Source organism: Cetorhinus maximus, chromosome 9 (genome assembly GCF_964194155.1).
Source record: "Cetorhinus maximus chromosome 9, sCetMax3.hap1.1, whole genome shotgun sequence".
Taxonomy (NCBI): Eukaryota; Metazoa; Chordata; class Chondrichthyes; order Lamniformes; family Cetorhinidae; genus Cetorhinus; species Cetorhinus maximus.
Window position 1 is genome coordinate 21,710,631 of NC_135887.1, and position 25,258 is coordinate 21,735,888.

The window sequence follows — 25,258 nt, forward strand, 5'->3', positions numbered from 1 at the left end:
AAACAGATCTAGCAACTCAAGGCTGGGCATCCATGAGGTGCTGTGGGCCATCATCAGTAGCAGAATTGTACTCGATAACAATCTGTAACCTCATGGCCTGGCATATCCCCCACTCTACCATTACCATCAAGCAGGGGATCAACCCTGGTTCAATGAAGAGTGCAGGAGGGCATGCCAGGAGCAGCACTAGGTATACCTAAAACTGAGGTGTCCACCTGGTGAAGCTACAACACAGGACTACTTGCATGCCAAACACCATAAGCGGCAAGTGATAGACAGAGCTAAGTGACTTCACAACCAATGGATCAGATCTAAGCTCTGCAGTCCTGCCACATCCAGTCGTGAATGGTGATGGACAATTAAACAACTCACTGGGGGAAGAGGCTCCATAAATATCTCCATCCTCAATGACGGGGTAGTCCAGCACATCAGTGCAAAAGATAAGGCAAGAAGCACTTGCCACAATCTTCAGCCTGAAGTGCCGAGTTGATGACCCATCTTGGCTTCCTTCAAAGGTTCCTAGCATCACAGATGCCAGTCTTCAGCCAATTCAATTCACTCAACATGATATCAAGAAATGGCTGAAGGCACTGGATAGGACCTTGGTGAGATCACACCTGGAATATTGTGTGCAGTTTTGGTCACCTTATCTGAGGAAGGATGTACTTGCTATAGAGGGAGTGCAGCGAAGGTTTACCCGACTGATTCCTGGGATGGCGGGACTGACACATGAGGAGAGATTGAGTAGATTAGGATTATATTCGTTGGAGTTCAGAAGAATGAGGGGGGATCCCATAGAAACCTTTAAAATTCCAAAAGGACTAGACGCAGGAAGGATGTTCCCGATGTTGGAGGAGTCCACAACCAGGGGTCACAGTCTGCGGATATGGGGTAGACCATTTAGGACTGAGATGAAGAGAAATTTCTTCACCCAGAGAGTGGTGAGCCTGTGGAATTCATTACCACAGAAAGTAGGTGAGACCAAAACATTGTATGTTTTCAAGAAGGAGTTAGATATAGCTCTTGGGGCAAAAGGAATCAAAGGGTATGGGGAGAAAGCGGGAGTAGGCTATTGAGTTGGATGATCAGCCACGCTCATAATGAATGGCGGAGCAGGCTCGAAGGGCCGAATGGCCTACTCCTGCTCCTAGTTTCTATGTTTCTATATTCCGGCAATAGTACTGAAGACTTGTGCTCCAGAACGTGCTGCGCCCCTAGCTAAGCTGTTCCAATATAATTACAACACTGGCATCTATCCGGCTATGTGGAAAATTGCCCAGGTATGTCCTGTCCAAAAAAAGGACAAATCCAACCCAGCCAATTACTGCCCCATCAGTCTACTCTTGATCATCAGTAAAGTAATAGAAGGGATTATCAACAGTGCTATCAAGCGGCACTTGCTTATCAACAACCTGCTCACTGATGCTCAGTTTGTGTTCCACCAGGGTCACTCAACTCATTGCAGCCTTGGTTCAAACATGGACAAAAGAGCTGAACTCCCAAGATGAGAGTGACTGCCCTTGACATCAAGGCCGCATTTGACCAAGTGTGGCATCAAGGAGCCCTAGCAAAACTGAAGTCAATGGGAATTAGGGGGAAAACTCTCTGCTAGCTGGAGTCACATCTAGCACAAAGGAAGATGGTTGTGGTTAGTGGAGTCCAGTCATTTCAGCTCCAGGACATCATTGCAGGAGTTCCTCAGGGTAGTGTCCTCGGCCGAACCATCTTCAGCTGCTTCATTGATGACCTTCCTTCCATCATAAATCAGATGTGGGGATGTTCGCTGATGATTGCACAATGTTCAGCACCATTTGTGACTCCTCAGATACTGAAGCAGTCCATGCCCAAATGTAGCAAGACCTGGACAAAATCCAGGCTTGGGCTGACAAGTGGCAAGCAACATTCGTGCCACACAAGTGCCATGCAAGAGAGAATCCAAACATAACCCCTTGATATTCAATAGTGTTACCATCACTGAATCCCCCACTATCAACATCCTGGTGGTTACCATTGATCAGAAACTGAACTGGACTAACCATATAAATATTGTGGCTATAAGAGCAGATCAGAGGCTAGGAATTGTGTGACGAGTAACTCACCTCCTGACTCCCAGAAGCCTGTCCATCATCTACAAGACACAAGTCAGGAGTGTGATAGAATACTCCCCACTTGCCTGGATAAGTGCAGCTCCTACAACACTCAAGAAGCTTGACACCATCCAGGACAAAGCAGCCCACTTGATTGACACCACGTCCACAGACATTCACTCCCTCCACCATCGACGCACGGTAGCAGCAGTGTGTACCGTCTACAAGAGGCACTGCAGAAATTCACCAAGACTCCTTAGACAGCACCTTCCAAACCCAGGACCACTGCCACCTAGAAGGACAAGGGCAGCAGGTAGATGGGAACACCACCATCTGGATGTTCCCCTCCAAGTCACTCACCATCCTGACTTGGAAATATATCATTGTTCCTTCACTGTCGATGGGTCAAAATCCTGAAACTCCCTTCCTAACAGCAGTGTGGATGTACCTACACCACATGGGCTGCAGCGGATCAAGAAGGCAGCTCACCAACACCTTCTCAAGGGCGATTAGGAATGGGCAATAAATGCTCTGCCCAGCCAGCGAATCCCACATCCACAGAATGAATTTTTAAAAAGTTCCTCACCCACATGCTCAGTAGCTATCATTAGCATTAACCCTTTACTCTACTTCTCCCACTGAGTCTTTATTACCATATTATTATATACACTTCCTCCTACGCCCCCACCCAAAGTCTCTGCTTTTAAAGGGATTGTCTCCTTGGTGTTTTCACCAGTCTTCCTGAGTGTGTGCGGAGCTCCTTCTGAGGTAGTTGGGAATCTGTTTGTTCTGAGGTCGGTTCCTGGGGGTTGTCATACTTGATTTCCATCATTTGTGGTTCTGTCGGTGTGAAATTCTTCTGAGTTTTGGGTACGCAGCCCATCCTGTTAATGGTTTTCAGTCCATTGAATTCAGGGCTGGTCTGTTCTTTTGAATGATGCCTGACTGTGTCTTGACCAGATACGATTTTGGTTCCTGTAGCTTTTCTATTAGAGTACCTTCTCATTGCTGGTCTCTAGTCCATACCATCTCTCCCCTTTCAAGAGTAGAAAGATGATGAGCCCTGTTCCTCTGGTTAAAAGTATGAGCTTGACATGTTCTGTATGTTTCTTCCCTTTTTCCAACCCGATAATGGTCTTCCAATGTGGCATTTGGTAGCAACGTGTCAGGAAGGAGGGGGAGTTGAGTTCTTATCTTGTGGCCCATCAGAAGCTCACATAGGGCAAAACCATTCTGCAACAGTGATAACTGAGCAAAGCTAGCTCAAAGTCGTCAATCTTCTTTAGTACGTCTTTTACAGTCCGTATGCCTCGCTTAGCTTCTCCTTTAGACTGAGGGTACTTCGGCGAACTTGTGACATGCACAAATCCATATGATTGGAAACACTCGATGGCAAAATGTGGCCCATTTTCACAGATGATAACATCTGGAATGCCATGTGTAGAGAACATCCCCTTCAAAGAGATAATAATGACTTCAGAGGTGAGACCTTGTAGCTTTTGCACCTCTATCCAATGGGAATAATAGTCTACTATTACAAGAAATATTTTCCCTTTATAGCTCCCATGGCCTGGATGGGAAGGAGAAGGGCAGAAGTGGCTCTTTCTGCTCCTGTCTGTGAATGGCACAGGCGATGCAGTTGGAGACCATGTCTTCAATGGTGTGCGAAATACCTGGCCACCATACGGACTGTTGTGCCCTGGTTCGACACTTAGTAATGCCAAGATGACCTTGGTGAATCTTCTGGAGGACTCCCAGGTGGACAGCTCTTGTGCCACCAATCTTTCATTGTATACCAGGAGGTCATCTACAATGCTAGTGTAGTGAGGTTGTTTAAAACATTGCCTCAAAATGGTGTTGCTTAGTATGTGCAAATCTAAATGCACTCTTCATCTTGCCACTGAGCCTCACAAAATTGTTGCAACTTCTGGTCTGTTGCCAGCAAGTATTGAGTAGCCAGGGTTGTGAAGGCTTCAACTTCTTCAATGAAGGTTTTATCTTCCTGTACTGGGTAACTGGCAGATATCCTTGACAGAGTGTCGGCTGTAGTCTGATATTTAACCAATACATACTCCGTCGTAGCGTCATATCGCTTGAGTCTTAATCCGAATTGCTGGATCCTGGGTGGCATCTTCACGATTTATTTTCTGTTCAACAAGGTTACGAGTGGCTTATTGTCAGTCTCAATCTTAAACTGCAGGCCCAGGGTGTAATCAGAGAATTCCTCACACGCCCAAGTCGTTTCGAGGGCTTCTTTTTCTGTAACAGCATAGCGCTGTTCAGACTTGGTTAATGATCTCAAGCATAGTGAACAGGTCTTTTGCCATCACTTTGGACCTGGAATAGCATCCGCTGCGACAGTTGTGGGAAGTTCAGGATTGTAGTGAACTAGGGCCTCTGAGGATGTTAGCATCATTTTTATTTGTTCAAATGATTGCTGCTGATGCTCAGTCCAGCACCAAGCCTGGTCCTGTCATAAAAGATGTCTAAGGGGTTCATTTATCCGGGCTAAGTGAGGTAAGAATTTACCAAATGGGTTGACCATGCCCATAAACTTTTGTAGTTCTGTTATATTTCTAAGTGGCGGGTATTCCTTTATTGCTTTTGTTTTCTGTGGGTCTGCAGCAATTCCAGTTGCTTGTATAATATGACCTTGGAACCTTATTGTGGGCCTAGAAAACTCACCTTCGTCATTGAATGTGAAGCCAGCCTCTTGCAGCGTGAGTAAGATTTCTCTTATCCATTTGTCATCTTCTTCTTTCATTGAGCCATGGATTAAAATGTTGGCCACGTGGCATATGACGTCTTCCATCCCCTCCAATATGCTGGACATCGTCTGTTGAAAGTTTTCTGGGGTGGATGTGATGCCAAATGGCAGACATTTAAAACAGTACTGTCCAAAGGGCGTAATGAAAGTGGTTAGGAGTTTTGACTCCTGATCCAGTGATCCGTGCTGTTGGCATCAAATTAGGTAAGACTGTACTTTTTGCAAGTTTGGCCAAGTTCTCATCTACTGATGCCATTGGATGGATTTCTCTGCCACTGCCTTGTTGAGGTGTGTCAGGTCAATGCAGATTCAAATGGAGCCATTAGATTTTGGGACTGGTACCATAGAAAAGCACCACCTGGTTGGTTTAGTGACTGGTGAAATGACCCCTTGTTGAAGCATCACATCAATTTCACTGCTGACTCTTTTCAGAAGTGGGTGTGGGACCTTCCTTGGTGTAAATAGACAAATCAGTTTAGAACCTGTCTTGTGTGTAATGTGATACAGGGTCTTCGGTTTACCTAAGCCTTTGAAGAGGTTGGAGAATTCCCTTTTAAATTCATTATCTTGTATTTGTGCATTGACTTGATCAACTTTTATGAGCAGGTTCAGAACTATGCAGGCTCTTCTGCTCAGCAAAGAGGATTCTTGATTCTGGATTATGTATAATATTCCAGAAATTTCCCTATCTTTATATTTTAGTGTTGTTTCAAGCTGACCTTTAACATTTAGCTTGATTCCACCTGGACCTTGGAATTGAATAGAGGAAGCTTGCAGAGTTATTTTGTTCAGCCATGAAACTTTGTCAGATAAAACTGAGACTCCAGCTCCCGTGTCCAGGTTGAATTCAATAGGATGCCCATTTACTTCAATATCAGCATTCCAATACTGGCTTTTATTTTCCTTATTTTTTCCTAGAAAGGTGATTTCCTGACTGTCAAGGTCTTGAATTCCTTGAATGCAGGTTCCTTTAACAGGTTCCTCTTTCTGTCTTGTAAGCACAGATTTCCTGCAATGGCAGACTGCTTTAAAACGGCCTATTTTGCCACACCCAAGGCACTGTGCAACTTGAGCAGGGCATTCTTCCTCTACAGCGGGAACACTGGAAAATAGCGATCAGCGCCTTTTCAGGGCACTTCCCTGGGGTTGCTGTCTTGCTATACTTACGGTTTCACAACCCACAAACTGAACAACTTCATCGGGCTCTTCCTGTGGGATTTCTTACAAACACCTTATTCTGCATCCGCTTTTCGGCCTGTCTGGCCACTTGTATAACTTTACTTAAAGTTAAACTTTCCCGAGATTGTAAAAAGGCAGAGAGGTTTTCATCTAAAACACTAACAAGAAGACCAGGTCATCGTTTAATGTTCCATACTCACAATTGCCAGCTAGGCAGTAAGACTTGTTGATGAATGAATCAATCCCTTCACCCTCCTTTTGACTGCATTGATTAAATTTTGCCCTCTCTATCACAATATTTCTACAGAGACTGAAGTAGGAGTCAAAGGCTCCGATGACATCCTCATAGTGCTAACCTGGTCTTTGGTATCTTTACTCGCATGACCTGAAGCATTGTTGTACTGGCTAAAATGCCATTGCTTAGCCTGTATATTTTGAAACGATTCTGCTAGGGATAAAGGAGTAGCCATTTCCCACCCTGGGTTAAGATTCCCTTTTCCTGTGTTGCTTGTTTTGCTAGTCGCTGGTCTGCCCTGGTGTATTTTTTTCTTTGGTCTGCCTCAAAGTCCTTCATCCGCCATTTTGCACTTTTGTTGGGATTTCAGGCTTTTTCTGCCTTTTTCTACTGTTTCTCTGTGGGTGTAGTCACTGCTTCCACCATCTGTTATTGTGGATTTGTCTCGGGACTCCTTGTTTTCTTACTCTACAAGGCAATGGTCTTTCATTCAAAATACCTTTATTGACATCACTACCTATTTACAAGATTATAGAATATCAGGGAATGGCTACAACTACTCTCTCTCAGGTGTTTTTCTCTCATCTTCTCTCAGTGAGTGATGTCACTATGACACAGTTCTTTATGCACATGCTCAGTAGCTATCATTAAAGTTAACCCTTTACTATACGTTGTGTGGTACAGCAAACTGCAGGTCTACTTTCTCCAATGCTGTGAATCCTGTTCCAGATTATGGGGACATGGTCATTTGTATAGATAACGGAGGCCACCAGTGCCTGCATGGGTGCTTCAGTGGCACCCAAGTAGGTCCACCTTTCAGAGGTACAGTGGCCTACAATCACTCTACAGTGGATCCTCTTGAGGCTCTTCGCTGCCTAAAGAACCAGCTACTTCAAAAAAAATGCTCAGCTCCAGAGGGAGTGGTTTGGAGGTACGGTAAAGATGATCAATTCCCTCCAGGGTCAATTCTTCCTTCCAGCTCTGGCAAGAATTCTGTTGAGGCTTTCTAAGGGTGGAATTACCAAAATAACTCAGGAATGCTTCCAATGTCACAGTTCCTAGATATGGGGGGCTTGTAAGGGGTGGGTAGGGTTGGACAATAGATTCACCCATGCCTGCACCTCCCTCAACCAGAAAATGGAAGGAAGTAAGAGATGGGGCAGAACATTGGCAGAACTGGTGATTGGCTGGGACCCAAACAGTTAATCATGGGGCCAAATTCTTCAATGGAGAATTGGCTTGCTTTATATTGCTAGCACATAGGAGCATAATGGCACCAGTAACATCATAGGGTACAGTTGCCTAGAGATTATGGTAGTGAATCAACTATCCAGAGATAATGGGTTCAAATTGCACCATGATACGTGGTGAAATTGAATTCATTAAACCTGGTCATTTTTGGACTAACGCCAGAAAAATAACCGTAGAAGATTGTTGGAAAAACCTAACTGGTTCACTAAAAAGGAGCTTGCCACCAGTCTGAACTATAAATGACTCAACTTCACCACTATGAGAATGCCCTCTCAAGCCACAAAGTTCAAGAAGAAGAAGAAAAACAGATTCATCGGCAACAATCCAGACAGGATATGACTAATGTAATGTAACTCATCAACGATGCACTTACCTCACTAACCCAATGTGGGAGAGCTGTCTTATAGACTAGTGAAATTACGCTGCTTACTCAATCATATCTTTCAGCCAATATTCCTGTGGCAATGAATAAATCTAATTTCATCAGCAGGATGGACCCATCAGAAAAATATGAGAAAAAGTTGGTTGGGAGTAGCCCTGGGAGTCTTCATGGGATCTTCTAGGTCCCAGGAATTTCCAAGAACTAAAGTCTGTAATTGGCCACCTGATTGGCTTTCATAGATACTGATTAAGATTGTGAGTTGTTCTAGGTGCCTAATGAAGCCTTGATTTTTCCATCATTCTCCTTTTCCAGCCTTCCTTTTCCCATCCTACATAAATTCCAGTTCTACAACCTCAATCCTAACCTTTGCAGTAGTATCACAACATCCCTGTTACAGATGACTTCTACTGGCTCCATCTATCAATGCTCCACAGCTTTGCTCCACTCGTTTTCCATAAAAGTCTTCAATCCCACATCTCATCCTGCTTTTCATTCTGGTCCCCTCCCAGGCTGAACCAGACTACTTGCAACCTAGCCATCTTATCTGATCCTAAGCAAAGGTTATGACCCTATATCCTCTCCACCTCCCAGAATACCTACTGCCACCTTGTAATATCACCTGTCTCCTTTCCTGCCTCAACCCAATTGTTGCTGAAATCCTAATTGTCCTTTAACCTACATCCTCTTTGACCAAGCTTTTAGCCACCTATCCTTAAATCTCTTTATATGACTTGGTGTCACATTTTGTCTGATAATACTCCTGTGAAGCATCTTAGTATGTTTTACTACATTAAGGCACAATTTCTTGCTGTTAGTCTGTTGTTCATATTACCTCCCTTCCCTTTACAAAGGATAGAAGGGTCTTCACCCACAAATGGCCCTGCATCTGGAGTTCTCCATAAACCTCTTCATTCTGCTACGGCTCTCCCCATTGTCAAATCTCAAAAATCTTAACTTACTTTCTGGTCACTGTCCATCTCTCCTCCTATAAGGCTGCTTGAAAGGCAACGTATAAATCTAAGCCATTGTAGAAAAGCACCACATTGAATGTCGACATAAAAACACTGAACACTCAATCGGTCAAATTTCCATACAAGTGTTTAACTTGCTACAAATGCTGATTCTTGTATGCACTATTTTTATGCAGACATTAACCCATTTCACAGAAAAAATGGTGCACACAGGAATGTAAGTATAGGATGAACTTTACCAATCGATAGTTCAGCTTTCCACGTTATCAATGAACTATAATCAACAGCATATTTGGTCACCTATAAACAATCTAAATCCTAGCAATTGCTTTTATTTAAAATACACTCAGTAATGGTTCACTTTTAATGCTGCCTAAAAGCTGTGGGTATAAAGAACCAAGCCCAGTATAAGTCACCCTATAAACCAGTAATCAGTGCCATTAAATGTGCACACCATGGGCATTTAGTAAATACTAGCAAGTTTAATGGTTAAAGAACATGCTCTTGTATCAATCACTATTCTTTGTCACAATGTGGTCTGTCTGGACGACAGAGTGATGTCTGCTGTCTTCTTCTGTCCCAAATCCCTTTCTTATCATTTGGAAATGGGGCAAGTGATTCTGACAATGAGATTAAGCTTGCGCCTTTCAGACCGAAGACCTAATGAGCTCGAATTAGAGAAAATACAATGGGACAGGCACTTCAGGGCTCCCTTGTGTCAGACTGTTCTTTCCTCACGTCACAGTAAAAAGTAAGTTTCTCCAGTGAAACTCTTTTCCAATTCTTTACAGTTGATTAACCACAGTAGCTTAAAAAACCTGCAATAACTTGCTTCTTCATACCCTGCCAGTATCTCTCAAGAGTTTTGGATGAGCTCAAGGGCAGAACTTTCTGCCTGTCGGGTGGGCAGTGCGGGAGTGGGCATGGGCGGGCGCAGACCCGATCACCACCTGTGATCGGGTCCGTGCTGTCATTTTACGCGGGTGGGCCAATTAGTTTAAAAATTGCTGCAGCCTTTCAAAGGCTGCGAATCATGGCTAGTGGAAGGGCTCCCCAGGGGGCTGCTGGTGAGCAGGCCAGATGGAGGATAGGGCAGGGGGGGCACTATGCCCCTCGTTTTTCTGATGATTGCCTTTCTGCCCCCCTCGAAGAGGTGGCAGCACGGTGGGAGGTCCTGGTACCCCAGGATGGGAGGAGGAGTCCCCCCCCCCCCCCACATGACCAAACCTGCCTGGGAGGAGGTGGCGGAGGTGGCGGAGGTGGTGAGTTCTCGCGACGTGGTGCGGCGCACCTGGATCCAGTGTCGCAAGCGCTTCAATGACCTGTTGCGCTCAGGAAGGGTGAGTACCATGTTGGCATTGGTCACTTAACCCCAACAGGTAGCCTTTCCCCTCTGGTGCCCCCCCCCCCCACCAAGTCTGAGTGTAGTGACTGCATTGAATCATTGATGGCATGTGTCCTTTGCTGGGTGGGCCAGCAGATATTGCCCATGTCGAGGTCACCCTGAGAGGGTGGTGAAGAGCTGGGTTCTGCCCCCGCAGCGTGTGGTACACTGAGACCCACATTACTGTTTTGGGGGCAACCTGGAGGAGTTGCACCTAGGTGCTGTTTTTGAACTCCAGGTCATGTCAAAGTCAGGGTGATGACATGCTGGGAGAGGAGCTTCAAGGTGGCGTGGCACTGATCAATCTGCTGTCCTCTGCGCTCCACGTGCTTGTGCCTCCTTGCTATGGAAGGTTAGACCGTGTGGTGCCTAATGTGATGTAGGCAGCATTTGGCCAAGGGGGTGCGGGGGAGTGTTGGTGGGGACAGGCCTAGTATCTTTTTGTGAGTGTTCGGCAGCAGCGGGGTGAGGAGGCACTGGAGCCCTGCAATGTCCCACTCTGGTTGGGGTGGGCTGTCTGCAAAGAGAGTCCAGGTACAAGTTGCACTAATCAATGATCTTCTCTCCTTTTCAGGAGAAGAATGCACATAATGCCGCCGAGCGGGTGAGGACTGGCAGCAGCCCGGCACAGTTGGCGATTCTCAGCCGCTTCGAGCAGGAGGCCCTCGATTTGGAGAGGCGCCATGTGCCCAGGTCCACTGGTGTTGGTGAGGCTGGGGTGCCCCAGGCAGGTATGTTTGCCCAGCAGTGAGGTCACCATTGTTCTCCCAACAGCCATGGCAGTGCTGAATGTTCAATGATTGAAGTTTGCAATATGGCTTGACCATTGCTTATGGAAGGATAAACGCATAATGATCCGGGGGACAGGGATGCACATTGACATTGTCTCCACGTTAACTGATCCAATGTCCTGGTTCTTCCTTTCAGTGTCAGTGGAGCAGGGCCGGGGGGAAGAGCAGCTGAGGCCCCCTCTCACACCTGAGGGCCCTGAAGTCTCGGACTCACCAGCGTCACACCATCGCTGTCAGGCAGGCACCAGCGCAGATACTAGCACCTCGGTGGGAATTAGAACATTGGCTAGTGTCCTGGGGCACAGCGGTGAGGGCACTTCACAGTCGCTGGAGGAGCTGGCAGAGATAGAGAGTGTACATGGCGCCAGCAGCTGCAGCCTTTGTCTACTTCTTCATTGTCCACAGCATCCCCCCTTTCCAGCGCAAGATTGTGGAGAGCGCAGCATGCAATCACTATCACGGACACACAATATGGAGGTTACTGGAGTGCGCACCCTAAGCAGTCCAGTCATTGGAAGCGCATCTTGAGAAGACCGATGGCTCTCTCCGCCACAGCTCTTGTGGTGCCCTGGCTCCTATTGTACCGCTGCTCAGCTTCTGTTCTTGGATGGCGGAGAGGCAGGCTGGAGCACTGAAGAGCCCCGGCACCTGGGAGTGTGTGAGGATGTATGCGTCATGGGAGCTGCCTGGGTACCTTGCACAGACTTGTAGAATCAGCATCCTGTGATCACACACTATCTGCACATTCATGGAGTGGAAGCCCTTCCTGTTGACGAAGGCACCGGGCTCACCTGCTGGCGCCTTGATGGCCACATGTGTGCAGTCTATTGCACCCTGGATGCGGGGGAAGCCAGCGATGGCCGCGAAGCCTCTGGCTCGCTATGTCTGGCTTGCCTGGTCGCAGCGGAAGTGGATGAAGGTAAATGCCCATCTGAACAGAGCGTCTGTAACCTGCTTGACACAAGTGTGGACAGCTGTTTGGGAGACACCGCAAAGATCACCCACCGACCCCTGAAGGAGCCAGAGGCACAGAAGTTGAGGGCAGCTGTGACCTTCAGAGCCACTGGCATGGGGTGTCCACCCACACAGTTATGGGAGATCTCAGGCCCAATCATCTGACAGATATAGTTGACAGCCTTCCTTGAGAGATGGAGCCTCCTTCAGCACTGCACCTCAGACATATTGAGTTAGCTGCTTCACCGCCTGTATATCCTGGCAGCAGAATAGTGGCATCTTCTGCGGCCCCTTCTGCCTTGGTCCACCTCTTGGCCCTGCACCCCTTGTGCCTGCGCCTGTCCTCCCAAAGGTGGCTCCTCTGGAGGCTGAATGTGCACTCCTGGCCTCCTCCCCCTACTAGCCCTCCCTTTGTCCTCAGAGGAGGTGCCTCCAGTGGAGAGTTCAGCTCACATTCCCAGGCCAAGGGAAGGCTTCCTGAAACCTGTAGGTCCAAAAAAGATTCCTCAATGCAAAGTGCTGACCTGAAGGTTGTGAGGCCAGACCAAGCAGCTGGTATGCGTTTTGAAGTATTGCAGATCACACAGGCAAGTATCAGTAACTTTGAAAAAACAATATTTGACAGGGCACACTCGTGACCCCACTGAGCCCTCTTATCCCGCCCATGGATGAGGTTTATACAAATGTATCCTACCCACCTGCCAGTTGCACCAGTGTGCTGACCTGAAGATTGTACAGGCGCCGAAAAATCGCTGTCGACTGGCGCCTCAAGGGCCTTAAGTGGCCCGTTAATTAATGGCGGACGCGCATCAGAGATCAACGCGTGCCAGCCCAACAAAATATTGCGATGATACGCAGTGACATTGGGACGCTCGCCCGATGTCACCGCGCGTCATTTTACAGGAAAATTCTGGCCCAAGTTTTTGAAAGTGGAAGATGGGAGGCCAGCCAGGAGAGCATTGGAATAATTTTTATTTCAAATTTCCAGCATCCACAGTAATTTGCTTTTGTATTGGAATAATCTGGTCTGAGGGCATTGTTTTGGGACTTTATTGTGGCATTTCCCACCCTGTGATGGTTTTCACTACTCGTGGATTGAATGCAACTTCTGAATAAATTGCCAACTGAAGTTTGTACAGAGTAATACAGAATAGAAGGAGGCCATTCACTCCATCATGCCTGTGCTATTGATCCCATTATCCCTACTCTTTCCCATTTTATCACACCAAACTCCATTCTGTCAGCATGTTTGTGGAGATATGGTTTGGTGGAGCAGGTATTTCAATTTAATTTTTATCCAACAGAAGGGGTATTCAGTGAGGGTAGATTTTAGATCCTAAAATTTGAATCACAGCTTATGTAGTGCTGACTGGAATTAAAATGAAAAGATGGCATTTATTCTAACTATAATCCTTTCCTCTCTGTGTTTATGATTCACCTACATTTCAGAAAGAACAGAAGTCCTGTGTTTTGATTTATCTTCTATATTCTGCCATGATGTATCACTAACTTTTGATGTATTATGGAGTAATGCCTCAATTTTGCAGGAAGCAGGGGTTGGAGAATTTTGTTTATTTAATTAACTGAATTTAAATTCTCCAGTTGCTTTGGTGAGCTTTAGAGTTCATGTTTCATAGATCATTAGTCTAAGCCTCTGGATTGCTAGCCCAGTAACATAACTATTATGCTACCGTACCTCAGGGTTGCTAGCAGCTTATCTTAGTGGTAGCTCTCTCATAGTTAGAAAGTTTAGGTTCCACTCAGTCTTGCGAACATAAATTAGACGATATTTTAGTGATGTACAAAGGGAGTGCTTCTGTTTCTGTTCGGATTGTTTTAAAAAATCCCATGCCACTATTAGAAGATCAGCAGAGACCTCTGCTGATGTTCTTACCACCATATATCCAATGGCACCAAAACAAATGAACTGATTATTTGTCTCATTTCTGTTTGTGGGACCTTGCTGTGTGCAAAACTGACACATTTCCCTACACAACAGCAGTGTTTCTGCTTCAGAAGTAATTCACTGCTTGTGAAGGTCTGTGTGATTTACTAAGGATTTGAACTATGTCATAAAAATTTAAATTCTGCTTTCTTTCTATCGTGTTGTAGCCCCATCTCCGATCCATGATCCCTGAAAGCACGGGATCATAGAATTACCCTTTAAATCTATCACTTTGAAATGGTACTGTGCAATATCAATTTGCAAATACCTCAAGCACTCATTTTCAGTTCCTTTGGCTGCAATTTTAACAAAAGTTTTATCATTTCAAATAAATAGTCTGATGTATCATTAGTATATAAAACAAAGGAATTTAATTCAATCACATTAAATGCTTGTTAACTAATATTACACAGTATAATTTCATGATCCGTATGTACATACATTGCAGATTGCTTGGCTCATTCACTTTTCTGCTTAGACTTACATTGATATAAGGTCTGCCCCAATGGTTATTGGACACACAATCAATGCTGAATATTGAAAATTCTGAGACATTATTTTTATCAGCAGCAATGGAAAACCAGTATCATAATGTGATGGACTTGTGATAATGATCTTTTAAATGTGCATATCGCAGGAGGTCACAATGCTGGACAGATGATGGAACCCAGACATGAAACAGCTGACCTGGTAAGAGTTAGCCAACTTTGATTTATTCAGAATAGAGAGTTTAGAAGTCATTAGTAGAGTAGAAATTGGAGAGATGCACAAAACTATCAGCATGATCTAGGACTTACAGTGATGAGCTTTATAGCTGAGGCCTGATTTATACATTCAGAAAAAATACAACATAATTCCACAAGACCTGACTATTTCAATGCACTCCTGCATGTTCTACCGTCCATGAACTCAAGGCCATCTAAAACTCTGCTATCCGTATCCTAACTCACACCAAAGCTCACACCAAGTCCCGTTCACCCATCTCTCCTGTACTCACAGACCTACATTGGTTTCCAGTTAAGCTACGCCTTAACTTTAAAATTCTCATCCTTGTTTATGAATCCCTCCATGGCCTTACATCTTCCTATCTCTGTAATTTTCTCCAGCCTCACAACCCACCGAGATGTCTGTCCTTCTTGAATTCTGGCCACTTCAGCATTCCTGATCTTCATTTCTCCACCACTGGAACCTGTGCCTTCAGCTGCCAAGCAGTAAATTCTGGAATTACCTCCCTACATCTCTCCACTTTTCTATCTCTCTTTCCTCCTTTATGATGTCCTTAAAACTAAGCTTCTAGGCCATCTGTCCTAACATCCATTTAATTGGTTCAATGCCAAATTTATTTGATAATGCTTGAATGAAGTGCTTTGGGACATTTTACAACATTAAAGGCCCTATATAAATACAGGTTGTTGTTGTAGATTAACAATCTCTTGCTCTTGGCTCAGTGGGTAGGACTCTCATCTCTGAGACAGAACACTGTGAGTTTAAGTGCCACTCCAGAGACTTGAGCACAAAATCTAGACTGACACTCCAGTAGAGTAGGAGCACTTCACCATCAGAAGTGCCATCTTTTGGGTGGGGTGTTAAACCAAGGCCCCATCTGCCCTCTCAGGTGAATATAAAAGATCCCATGGCACTATTTTGAAGAAGTGCAGGGGAGATTCCCCCACCGGTGTCCTGTGGCCAATAGTTATCCCTCACCAAAGTTATCATCAAAACAAATGATCTGGTCATTATCATATTGCTGTTTTTGTGATTTTGTTCAGTGTAAATTGTCTGCAGTGTTTCTCCACATTGCAGCAGTGACAATACTTCAAAATTACTTCATTAGTTTTAAATGCAAGTATTTCTTTCATTTAGGGTTGCCCCTGTTATCAATAGCTTATGGGTTAAAATCATTGCCTTAATCAGCCTGTGAAAAATGCTGACACCCAACTCTGTAGGGGAAGTGGTTTCTGCTCCCATCCCATGGACTGACTGTTTGTTTTGCCAATCAACTTCTTAGCAGCCTGGTTAGGAACAAGGGAAACCACTGGTGAATACAAGCTGACAACACACAGCAGCCAAAATTGACAGCTGAGTCCCCTTGGGCTGGGAGCCAAAGTTTCCATTTGATCATGGGTGTCAACATTGAACATGGGTGAGCATTAAACGACTTTGTTTGTTTGCTCACTCACGTGTCCAAATGGATCCAGGTGATTGTTGGTCAGCTTCAGCTTCTGAAAAGAGACGAGTTGCCGCATCCAGTGTGCTCCCGTTGCTGGCGAATCCGGGTGTACATACAACCTTCCGGGCATGGCAGGCTCTGCTTTTCCAGCCACCATCCTGGAACAAAATGAGGAATGGTTAAACCTGTAACGCTGAGTGTGTGGATTATATAGTGCTCTGTGCATAAAGTGGAAGAGGGATGACCTACGAGTTATAAGTAAAAAAATATTATTTCATTCACATACAGAGCAGAAAATACCTACTCTTGTTTATCCTTTTGTGGGGTGTGGCAGTCCAGTGGCCAGGCCTACATTTGTTGCCCCTCCATAACTGCCACTGAGAAGGTGGTGGTGAGCCACCTTCTTGAACCACTGCAGTCCATATGGTGTAGGTACACTCAATACTGCTTGGAAAGGAGTTCCAGGATTTTGGCCTAGCAACAGTGAAGGAACGGTGATATAGTTCCAAAGTCAGGACGATGTGTGACTTGGAGGGGAGCTTGCAAGTGGTGGTGTTCCCTTGCATCTGCTGACCTTGTCCTTCCAAGTGGTAAACGTCACGGGTTTGGTAGGTGCTGTTGAAGGACCCTTGATGGTGTTGCTGCAGTGCACTTTGTATACAGTACACACTGCTGCCACTGTGTGTTGGTGGTGGAGGGAGTGAAGGTTTATGTGGTGGATGAGGTGCTAATAAAACAGGCTGCTTTTCCCTGGGTGGTGTCGAATTTCTTGGCTGTTGTTGGAGCCGCACGCATCCAGAACTTGAGTTCCGCATTCAGAGTTTAGAGTCACAATGTTTCTGAGATCATGGGGCCAATTTTAGCCTGACCTGCTCAGCAGGAAACTGACCCCATGGGGTTAAAAGCTGCTCACATCCTGTACTTTTTAGAACAAACTCAGGTGGAGTGTAAAACAGGTATTTACCCCGTCGGATCAGTTTTCCAACCAGGATGGTTAAGTCAAGAATACTCTCCACATCTCCAGGAGAGACTAGAGAAGCTGGGATTGTTCTACTTACATCAAAAAAGGTTAAGGGGAGATTTATTAGAGGTGTTCAAAATTATTTCAATACAATAGATAGGGTGAAACTGTTTCCACTGGCAGGAAGGTCAGTAACCAGAGGACACAGATTTCAAATTATTTGCAAAAAATACAGGGGGGAGATGAAAAGAATTTTGTTTTATGTAGCAAGTTTTTAAAAATGTATTCTTTCATGGGATGTGGATGTCATTAGCAAGGCCAGCATTTGTAGCCCATCCTTAATTCCTAATTGCCGTTGAACTGAGTAGCTTGCTAGGCCATTTCAGAGGGCAGTTAAGAGTCAACTACATTGCTGTGGGTCTGGAGTTACATGTAGGCCAGACCAGGTGAGGACAGTAGATTTCATTCCCTAAAGGGCATTATTGAACCAGGTTAGTTTCAAAGCCCCCATTACTGAGTCTAGCTTTATAATTCCAGATTTATTAACAAAATTCAAATTCCACCAGCTGCCATTTGCACCCGTGTCCCCAGAGCATTAGCCTGGGCCACTGGATTACTAGTCCAATGACATTACCACTACACTAGCATCTCCACCTAAGTTGTTGTGATCTGGTATGCACTGATTGAAAGGATGCTGGAAGAAAATCCAAATTTAACTTTCAAAAGGGAATTGGATAAATACTTTAAAAAGGAAAAGTTTTCAGGACTATGGGGAAGGAGCGGGGAGTGGGATTTATTGGACGCTCTTTAAGAGAGAGGCACAGGCACAACGAGCTGAAAGGCCTCCTTCTGTGCTTTAAGATTTTCTAATTTCTAGGAGTAACTTTTCAGATACTCACCACTTGTTATCACAGAACTTATAACGATGGTCATCGGCAGGCACAATGTCAATCAGCAGAATGTACTTTGTTTTGGGATTCATCCCTGTAACTTTCACCTTGTAACTTGGAAACATCCGCCTAGAGAGAATCAGAAAGGGGCATGTTACAAAGTGACACCAAGGCAGCAAATTCTGATTGCAGACAGTCGTTCCAAAAAACTGCTCCTTCAGCGGCACTGGGACAAATTTCTCCAGCTTCCTACCTTAAAGCATTCACCACATCAACTCCAGTGGTTCAAGAAGGCTCACCACCACCTTCTCAAGGGCAATCAGGGATAGGCAACAAATGCTGGCCTTGAAATTGGTGCCAGGATAAATGGACAGAGTACAACTTACAAAGATTAAATTGTGAAAACGGATTGTATAGACTAGTCTTGCATTTCCTTGAATTTAAAAGATTAAGATGATTTAAAGTGTTTTTAGGGTAGATAGAGAAAAGCTATTTCCTCTAGTGGGGGAATCCTGAACAAAGGAGTATAAACTTAAAATGAGAGGTTGGCCATTCAGTAGTGATGCCAGGAATCCCTTGTTCACACAAAGACCAGTGGAAATCTAGGATTCGCTACGCAAAAGCTGTTGAAGCTAGGTGAATTGAAAATTTCAAAACTGAGATCATAGGATTTTCTTAGACTAGGATATCAAGGGCTCTGGAATGAAGACAAGTAAATGGAGTTAAGGTACAGTTCAGCCATGATCTAACTGAATGTCAGAAAGGCTTGAGGGGCTGAATGGCCTACTCTTGTTCTTATGTTTCCATTTATATGAAGAAAGTCACTATTAGTGGATAAACTCTTCATACATTCACATGCTAGTCTTTTGTCCTCTGTTTTATCAATGTCATTAGCCTTTTTAAAATAAATAGGTTAACATTTGCATTAAAATAGCAAACAGAAGAATGTCATGTGGAGCCATAAAGTGTTTGCCCATTAATTTTGTCCACAATTATTTCTGGGTCTGTGTAAGAGAAAGTATGACAGATTGACTTGAATCCCTGGACTAAGGAGGGATAAATAATGACAGGGTTTCTGCTCTTGGTCATCATTCAGTACTGTTTGTTGGCTTTTAAGCACTTGTGATTGTCCAGTGACAACAAGGTTCAGATTTGTCTGTGATTCACCCCATGGTTGATAAGCCAATCACTGTCTGTGCTGATACAAAGAATTTCAGCATCCATAGTATCTTCCTTTTATCATACAAAGATTGGCTGATTCAGTAAGGTCTCACAGGCAGAAATCATCCCTGATAAAAAGCCAGTGCTTTGACCAGAGGAAAAGAGAAATGGAAGAAACATTTGCATTTATATAGCGCCTTGTACAACTTCAGGATCTCAAAGGGCTTTACTACCAATGAAGTAATTTTCAAGTATTGCCATTGTTGCAATGTAGGAAATGTGGCAGTTAATTTGCACACCACAATCTCCCACAAACAGCAATGTGATAATAACCAAATAATTTGATTTAGCGATGATAGTTAAGGGATAAAGGGTAATAGATGTAGAAACTTACACACTGAAATAGAAGGCGAGGAACAGAGAAAGCATAAGAAGGAAGAGGGAGGAGAGGCTGAGAGTGGGGGCAGTTAATGAGACATTGGACCAGAGAGAGCGTTATACCGACAGGGATTTATTATACCTGGCTTCTGGAAAATAATTTGTTGCTCAGCCCACATGCCTGAAGTTAGCAGCTAAAGTAGCCTGGCCTTATAAATTTTAAGTGCTTTTTTAATGGCAATAAAAAGAGTCAAGGCATGTGAAATTCATATTGTTGACATATCTGGACATTTTTAAGTGGGTTCACACAGAACTCAAGTAGCAGAATTATAGTCGGCTGAAGTAGCTGAAGGTAACAGAGCTTTTCCAGAGTGGGAATGCTTTCTGAGCTTTAGAAGGGGAGCAGGATGCCAGCTTACCTGTTGATCTCTGGTTTTCATTTTGTATTCTTTTATTAACATACTTGTTGGGTTTTTAACTGTCTTTGACCCACTATGAATTTTCTGGGCCCTGTCACTGAATATGATGTGGTTGAAATGTGTCAGTTATACTTGGAGAATTCAATTAATAAAAATGTTTTATGTGTTTTTTTTAAACTCCCCCCCTCCCCCTTCACTTCTTTTCTCAATGTAATTCCACAGGACAGTTGATTATTTTGACAGGGAAGTTGTTGTATGACAGCACTGCAGAGATAAGTTGCTTTTAAATATTTTCTTAACATTAAGCTTGTCTTATGTTTCTCTTTCCTCCCCTCCCCTCCACCAGCATCATTCCTAATGGCTCACAAGCCATGTGCCATTGTTAAAGTCACTTATGATGAAACGTTGCTTGATTTTTCACATTGCATCAGAGCTACCACAGTCACCTTATCTCCTCATCTACCAGTGTCAGTGCCAGTGTTCTGACTGTCACTGATTCCTAACCATGAAGGATGATTTCATCTGGTACAGTAACTGGCTGATTTTGGAAGGAGCAGGTGATTTTGGACCGTTGGTTCCCACAACTCTCCACCCCTGGGGTTTTCCTCACCTTATGTCCGGGTCTTTGTCAACTAATTGACAGAGATTGATTATTATGAATAGTCAATAGCTCTATTATAGTATCATGTGACTAGCAGGATGGTGGAAGGTGAACTTTATTCGCCTACAAATTCCTGTGTTCCTCAGGATGTTGAGCAGAGAATAATGGATGCTGAATCTGTGAGATTAGGAGTAGCAGTGCGGAGCTGCTTTCAAGCTCTGTTTGCCTCACTCTCTGTGCCAGCACTGCAGTTCAGAGTCTGATTTTTGAGCTAGTACCAGTGCCCAGAAGGATAACAACAACAAACACTAACAAAAAAGGAAAATATTACAGATGCTAGGAAGGTCACAGACCTGAAGTGTCAACCCTGTTTCTCTCTCCACAGATGCTACCAGACTGCTATTTATAGAATTTTCTGTTTTATAACAACAACAACTTGCATTTATATAGCATCTTCAATATAGTAAAGCATTCTAAAGTACTTATTGTCTAAGTCCTCAGGAGCAGAGGATGTGCCAGGCATGAGAGTAACTGATTAGGCTCAACATACATTTGGCTCACTGTCCCATTTAATTCACATTCAGATTTTGACAGAGCAGACCACGTGCTAATGGTAAGAGCCAGGAAGTTAACTGTACAATCTAGAAACCTCCTTCATTGATAGGTGATCAGGAAAAATGAAACATCAGCATTTTAAAGCACACTACTGATAAAAATCAAAGTGCTCCTAACAGGGGAGAAATTCACTGATGCTGTTCTGTGCACACTCTCAGAAATTGCCACATCCCCTTCTTGATCACCCTGCGATTTAACAATTCTTGCTATACCAAATCCTTTGTCTTAGCCATACCGGGCAGAGAGATGATTCAGCATGCTGCCTCCAGGCCTGTATCAATACTCTACATTGGTTTCCGCCACACTGGAGAGACCAAACGCAGACTGGGTGACCGCTTTGCGGAACACCTTCGGTCTGTCCGCAAGCATGACCCAGACCTCCCTGTCGCTTGCCATTTCAACACTCCACCCTGCTCTCATGCCCACATGTCCGTCCTTGGCCTGCTGCATTGTTCCAGTGAAGCTCAATGCAAACTGGAGGAACAGCACCTCATCTTCCGACTAGGCACTTTACAGCCTTCCGGACTGAATATTGAGTTCAACAATTTTAGATCATGAACTCTCTCCTCCATCCCCACCCCCTTTCCGATCCCCCCTTTTTTCCAATAATTTATATAGATTTTTCTTTTCCCACCTATTTCCATTATTTTTAAATGTATTTCCATCCATTGTTTTAACTCTACCTTTTAACCTATTTCGATCCTTTCCCTTCACCCCACCCCCACTAGGGCTATCTGTACCTTGCTCGTCCTGCTTTCTAACCTTAATGTCACCTATTAGCACATTCCTTAGATAATATCACCACCTTCAACACCTCTTTGTCCTTTTGTCTATAACATCTTTTGGCTATCTCCACCTATCACTGGCCCTCTATCCAGCTCTACCTGTCCCACCCCCCACCCCTTAAACCAGCTTATATTTCACCTCTTTTCTATTTTTCCTTAGTTCTGTTGAAGAGTCATACGGACTCGAAACGTTAACTGTGTTTCTCTCCGCAGATGCTGTCAGACCTGCTGAGTTTTTCCAGGTATTTTTATTTTTGTTCTGTATCAATGCTGCTGTGTGACTGCGTGCCAACAGATTTACAGGACTAACCTGTAGTGGATGAGACAGATTACTGCTTCCCTATCATTTATCCGACCAGCCCCCAAACCCATGCTTTAGTGACTGAAGTGTTAGCCATGGCTCAATGGGTAGCACCCCTGCCTCTAAGTCAAAAAAGTTGTGAGATCAAGTCCTTGCCCAGTGACTTGAACACAAGATCCAGACTGAGTACTGAGGAAGTGCTGCACTATTGGAGTTGTCATCTTTCAAATGTGACATTAAGTTGAGGCCCTGTCTAGGGTGGATGTAAAAGATACCCTGGGCGGAACCGTCCCAAATTTGCACTAAGGTCGGTAGCGGGCGGGAACATAGACATTTCACCAGCCGGCTGCAATGGTGGATTTTCGCATCCACATCCCCTTCCGTCCTCATTAATTATGCAGCCACAGGAAACACACCGTCTTGCTGGCAGGCAGCCTCTGAATCGCCCGCCATGCCATTACCTCACTGTTTCCTCACTCCAGGTACCATATCTAAACTGCAGTCATGCACACTCAATGCTTGCAGCCTGGGACTGCTCCAGTGAAGACATGGCCCCGAAAGCCAAGAAGAGTTCAGTGACCCGTCACTGAAATGCTTTTCGGAGGCCATGATGTCCTCCATCCTCACTCTGCCTGCAAGAGGTCCAGCAATTCACCACTCCAGCTTGGGAGATGCTGGCAGTGGTGGTCAGTGCCAACGCTTCACAGAAGAGGTTGGCCATCTAGTGAAGAAAGAGGATGAATGATCTCATCCATGCTGCCGGGGTAAGACAACCATCTCATCACTTTAAACTCACACAGTCACAATGCCATCACACATTCACTGACATCTCACTCACTGCCAGCTCAAGGGACATCACCACTAACTCTCTCACACACACTGTCGTATCTCCATTTACCCTGATCGCCTCTGGAGACTGCCTCCTCAGCCCTCATCATCTTGAGGCCACTTGCACAGGTCAACACGTGCCCCCATGCACACCCTGGGATAACTCCCTTCCCTAGTCCAGTCCTCGCCCTGCAGCCTCTTCCCTTGCCTGAGGCGTCTTCTCCCTCTTTCCCAAGCAAGCCCTAGCTCTGTAGTCATTGAAAAGCCACACCCACCTTACACCTAGTCTGGTAGATAGAGACCTGCCCTTGCGCCCCCCTAAAAGTGATGTGGTGCTGCCTGCAAAGCCTGGAGCTTATGACTGGGAATGCTGCCTGAAGCAAGGTAGACAAATAAACCTTGAAATCCTGAATGAAGTGCAGTTCACCAGATGCACATCGCTTATGCACAGTTGTGAAATGTCGATGTGCCCAGATGATCTAGTATGGGGGGATGATTCCGGTGAATAGGGCTTATAATGAGATGCTAAGCTATTGAAATTAAGTTCCCGGCATGTGGCGGCAGGAAATGCGGCCCGCCATTGACGGGTGGAGCGGAAGTTCACAAACTAGCTTCATGATGACGTAAACCGATTTTTGGCCATCTGACCATATTGTCCGTTCATGCCCACCATGACACCCGCCGCCAAAGGGAGCAGACGATTCTGCCCCATGGCATTACCTGGAAGATGAGCTGGCAAGTCAAACCAAGATCAATAAAAAACAGGACAACCATAGTAATAGGTTTGAGTTCCAACATCCTCCATTGCATATAGGTTGAAGAGACAGGATGTGGCACCAATACCTAACCCTTTCTAAAATGTTGCTTATTTTCTAGCGAAGACTTTCATGTTCTGGCTGCGAGAGTTCATGAATAATGCACATCTCCTCGGCTAATTGTACCCTTCGGCAATCTAACCTCAACTGAGAATTATAATAGAGTTGGTGAAGATGGGACTTGAGCCTAGGTTTCCCATACATGGAGGAAAGTCCGGTGGATCCATCTTTAGACTTTCATTCCACCAGCGGGTAAGACATGATCACTCGGGATCAGAATCAATTTCTACCCTGAAGAAACCCATTTATACAAATGGGCATCTCCTATCTAAATGGTTTAACTCACAATGGGGCCAGATTTCCTCTGATCACTATTGGTAAAGGAATAAGTTCATAATTTCAGAAGTAATAAAAATCAGAAGAAATGTTCCCCTCCTAAGGACCCAAACCACTTAACATACAATTGTACATACATACATAACTACATGCATATTGTAGATGAACGCAGCAATATCCTACAAATAACAATGAAATGAATTAACAACTCACTAGACAATCTGTCTCTGTTTGCATTGATTGAGGATAGAGTATCAACTACCCTTCTCTCGTTCATTAAGTTTAATTTTAAAAATCTATCTGAATTAGCAGACAAGGATTCAGTTTAACGCCTTGTCTAAAGGGCAGCTCCTCTGCCCCTGCAATACTCCCCAAGTACTTCACTGAAGTGTTGATTAGTTGCTTAAATTCACAGAGTGGGCCTTGAACCTACAACCTTCTAGCTCAGAGGCTTGATTGTTACAACTGAGCTAAACTAATCTGAAAATCACATGAGATGCTTCTCATTTTACACCATGACTAAGAGACCATGTCAGGAAATTCCCTGGGTTTTCCTATTCCCAAAACCAAATGAGAGGGAATCACAGAGTAAGGAAAATGATTAAACTCAGTGGGTGGAATTTTCTGCTCAGGGCAGGAAAGTGTTGTACAGGTGGGAAATAGGCAGAGGAAGGGCTAGAATAAGAGGTCATGTTTGGTTGCTGGATATACACCCCCAATAGAAAATAATAGAGAGGAAAATCAGGCGGAGAAGGCGTATGGGATGGGGTTGGGGAGGGATTGTACAGGTTTCATGACGGCGTAAAACCGATTTTTGGCCTCCTCGCCATATTGTCCACTCATGCCAGCAAACATGCCACCGGTTAGTCAGTATCAAAGAAAATTGCTTTTAAAGAAGACGAAAATGAAGGAACTTGCATTTCTCTAACACCGTTCATAGCCTCAGGACTTCCCAAAGTGATTTACAACCAGGGAAATACTTTCGAAGTGTAGTCACATCATAATGCAGAGAAATGTATTTTAAGATGCACTGAAGTAATTTCCACTTTTGG

At 44.6% G+C, this 25,258-nt stretch overlaps 1 protein-coding gene across 1 annotated transcript in view; it reads right to left on the minus strand.

Annotated features, from left to right (window-relative positions):
- tbx4 (T-box transcription factor 4) overlaps positions 1–25,258 on the minus strand; it is a 134,775-nt gene that overhangs the window by 40,568 nt on the left and 68,949 nt on the right. Inside the window, exons 4-5 of the mRNA XM_078547827.1 lie at positions 17,977–18,096; positions 16,127–16,274 (exon numbers count right to left, since the gene is read on the minus strand). Coding sequence (XP_078403953.1) covers positions 16,127–16,274; positions 17,977–18,096 — 268 coding nt within the window. The remainder of the gene's footprint in view (positions 1–16,126; positions 16,275–17,976; positions 18,097–25,258) is intronic.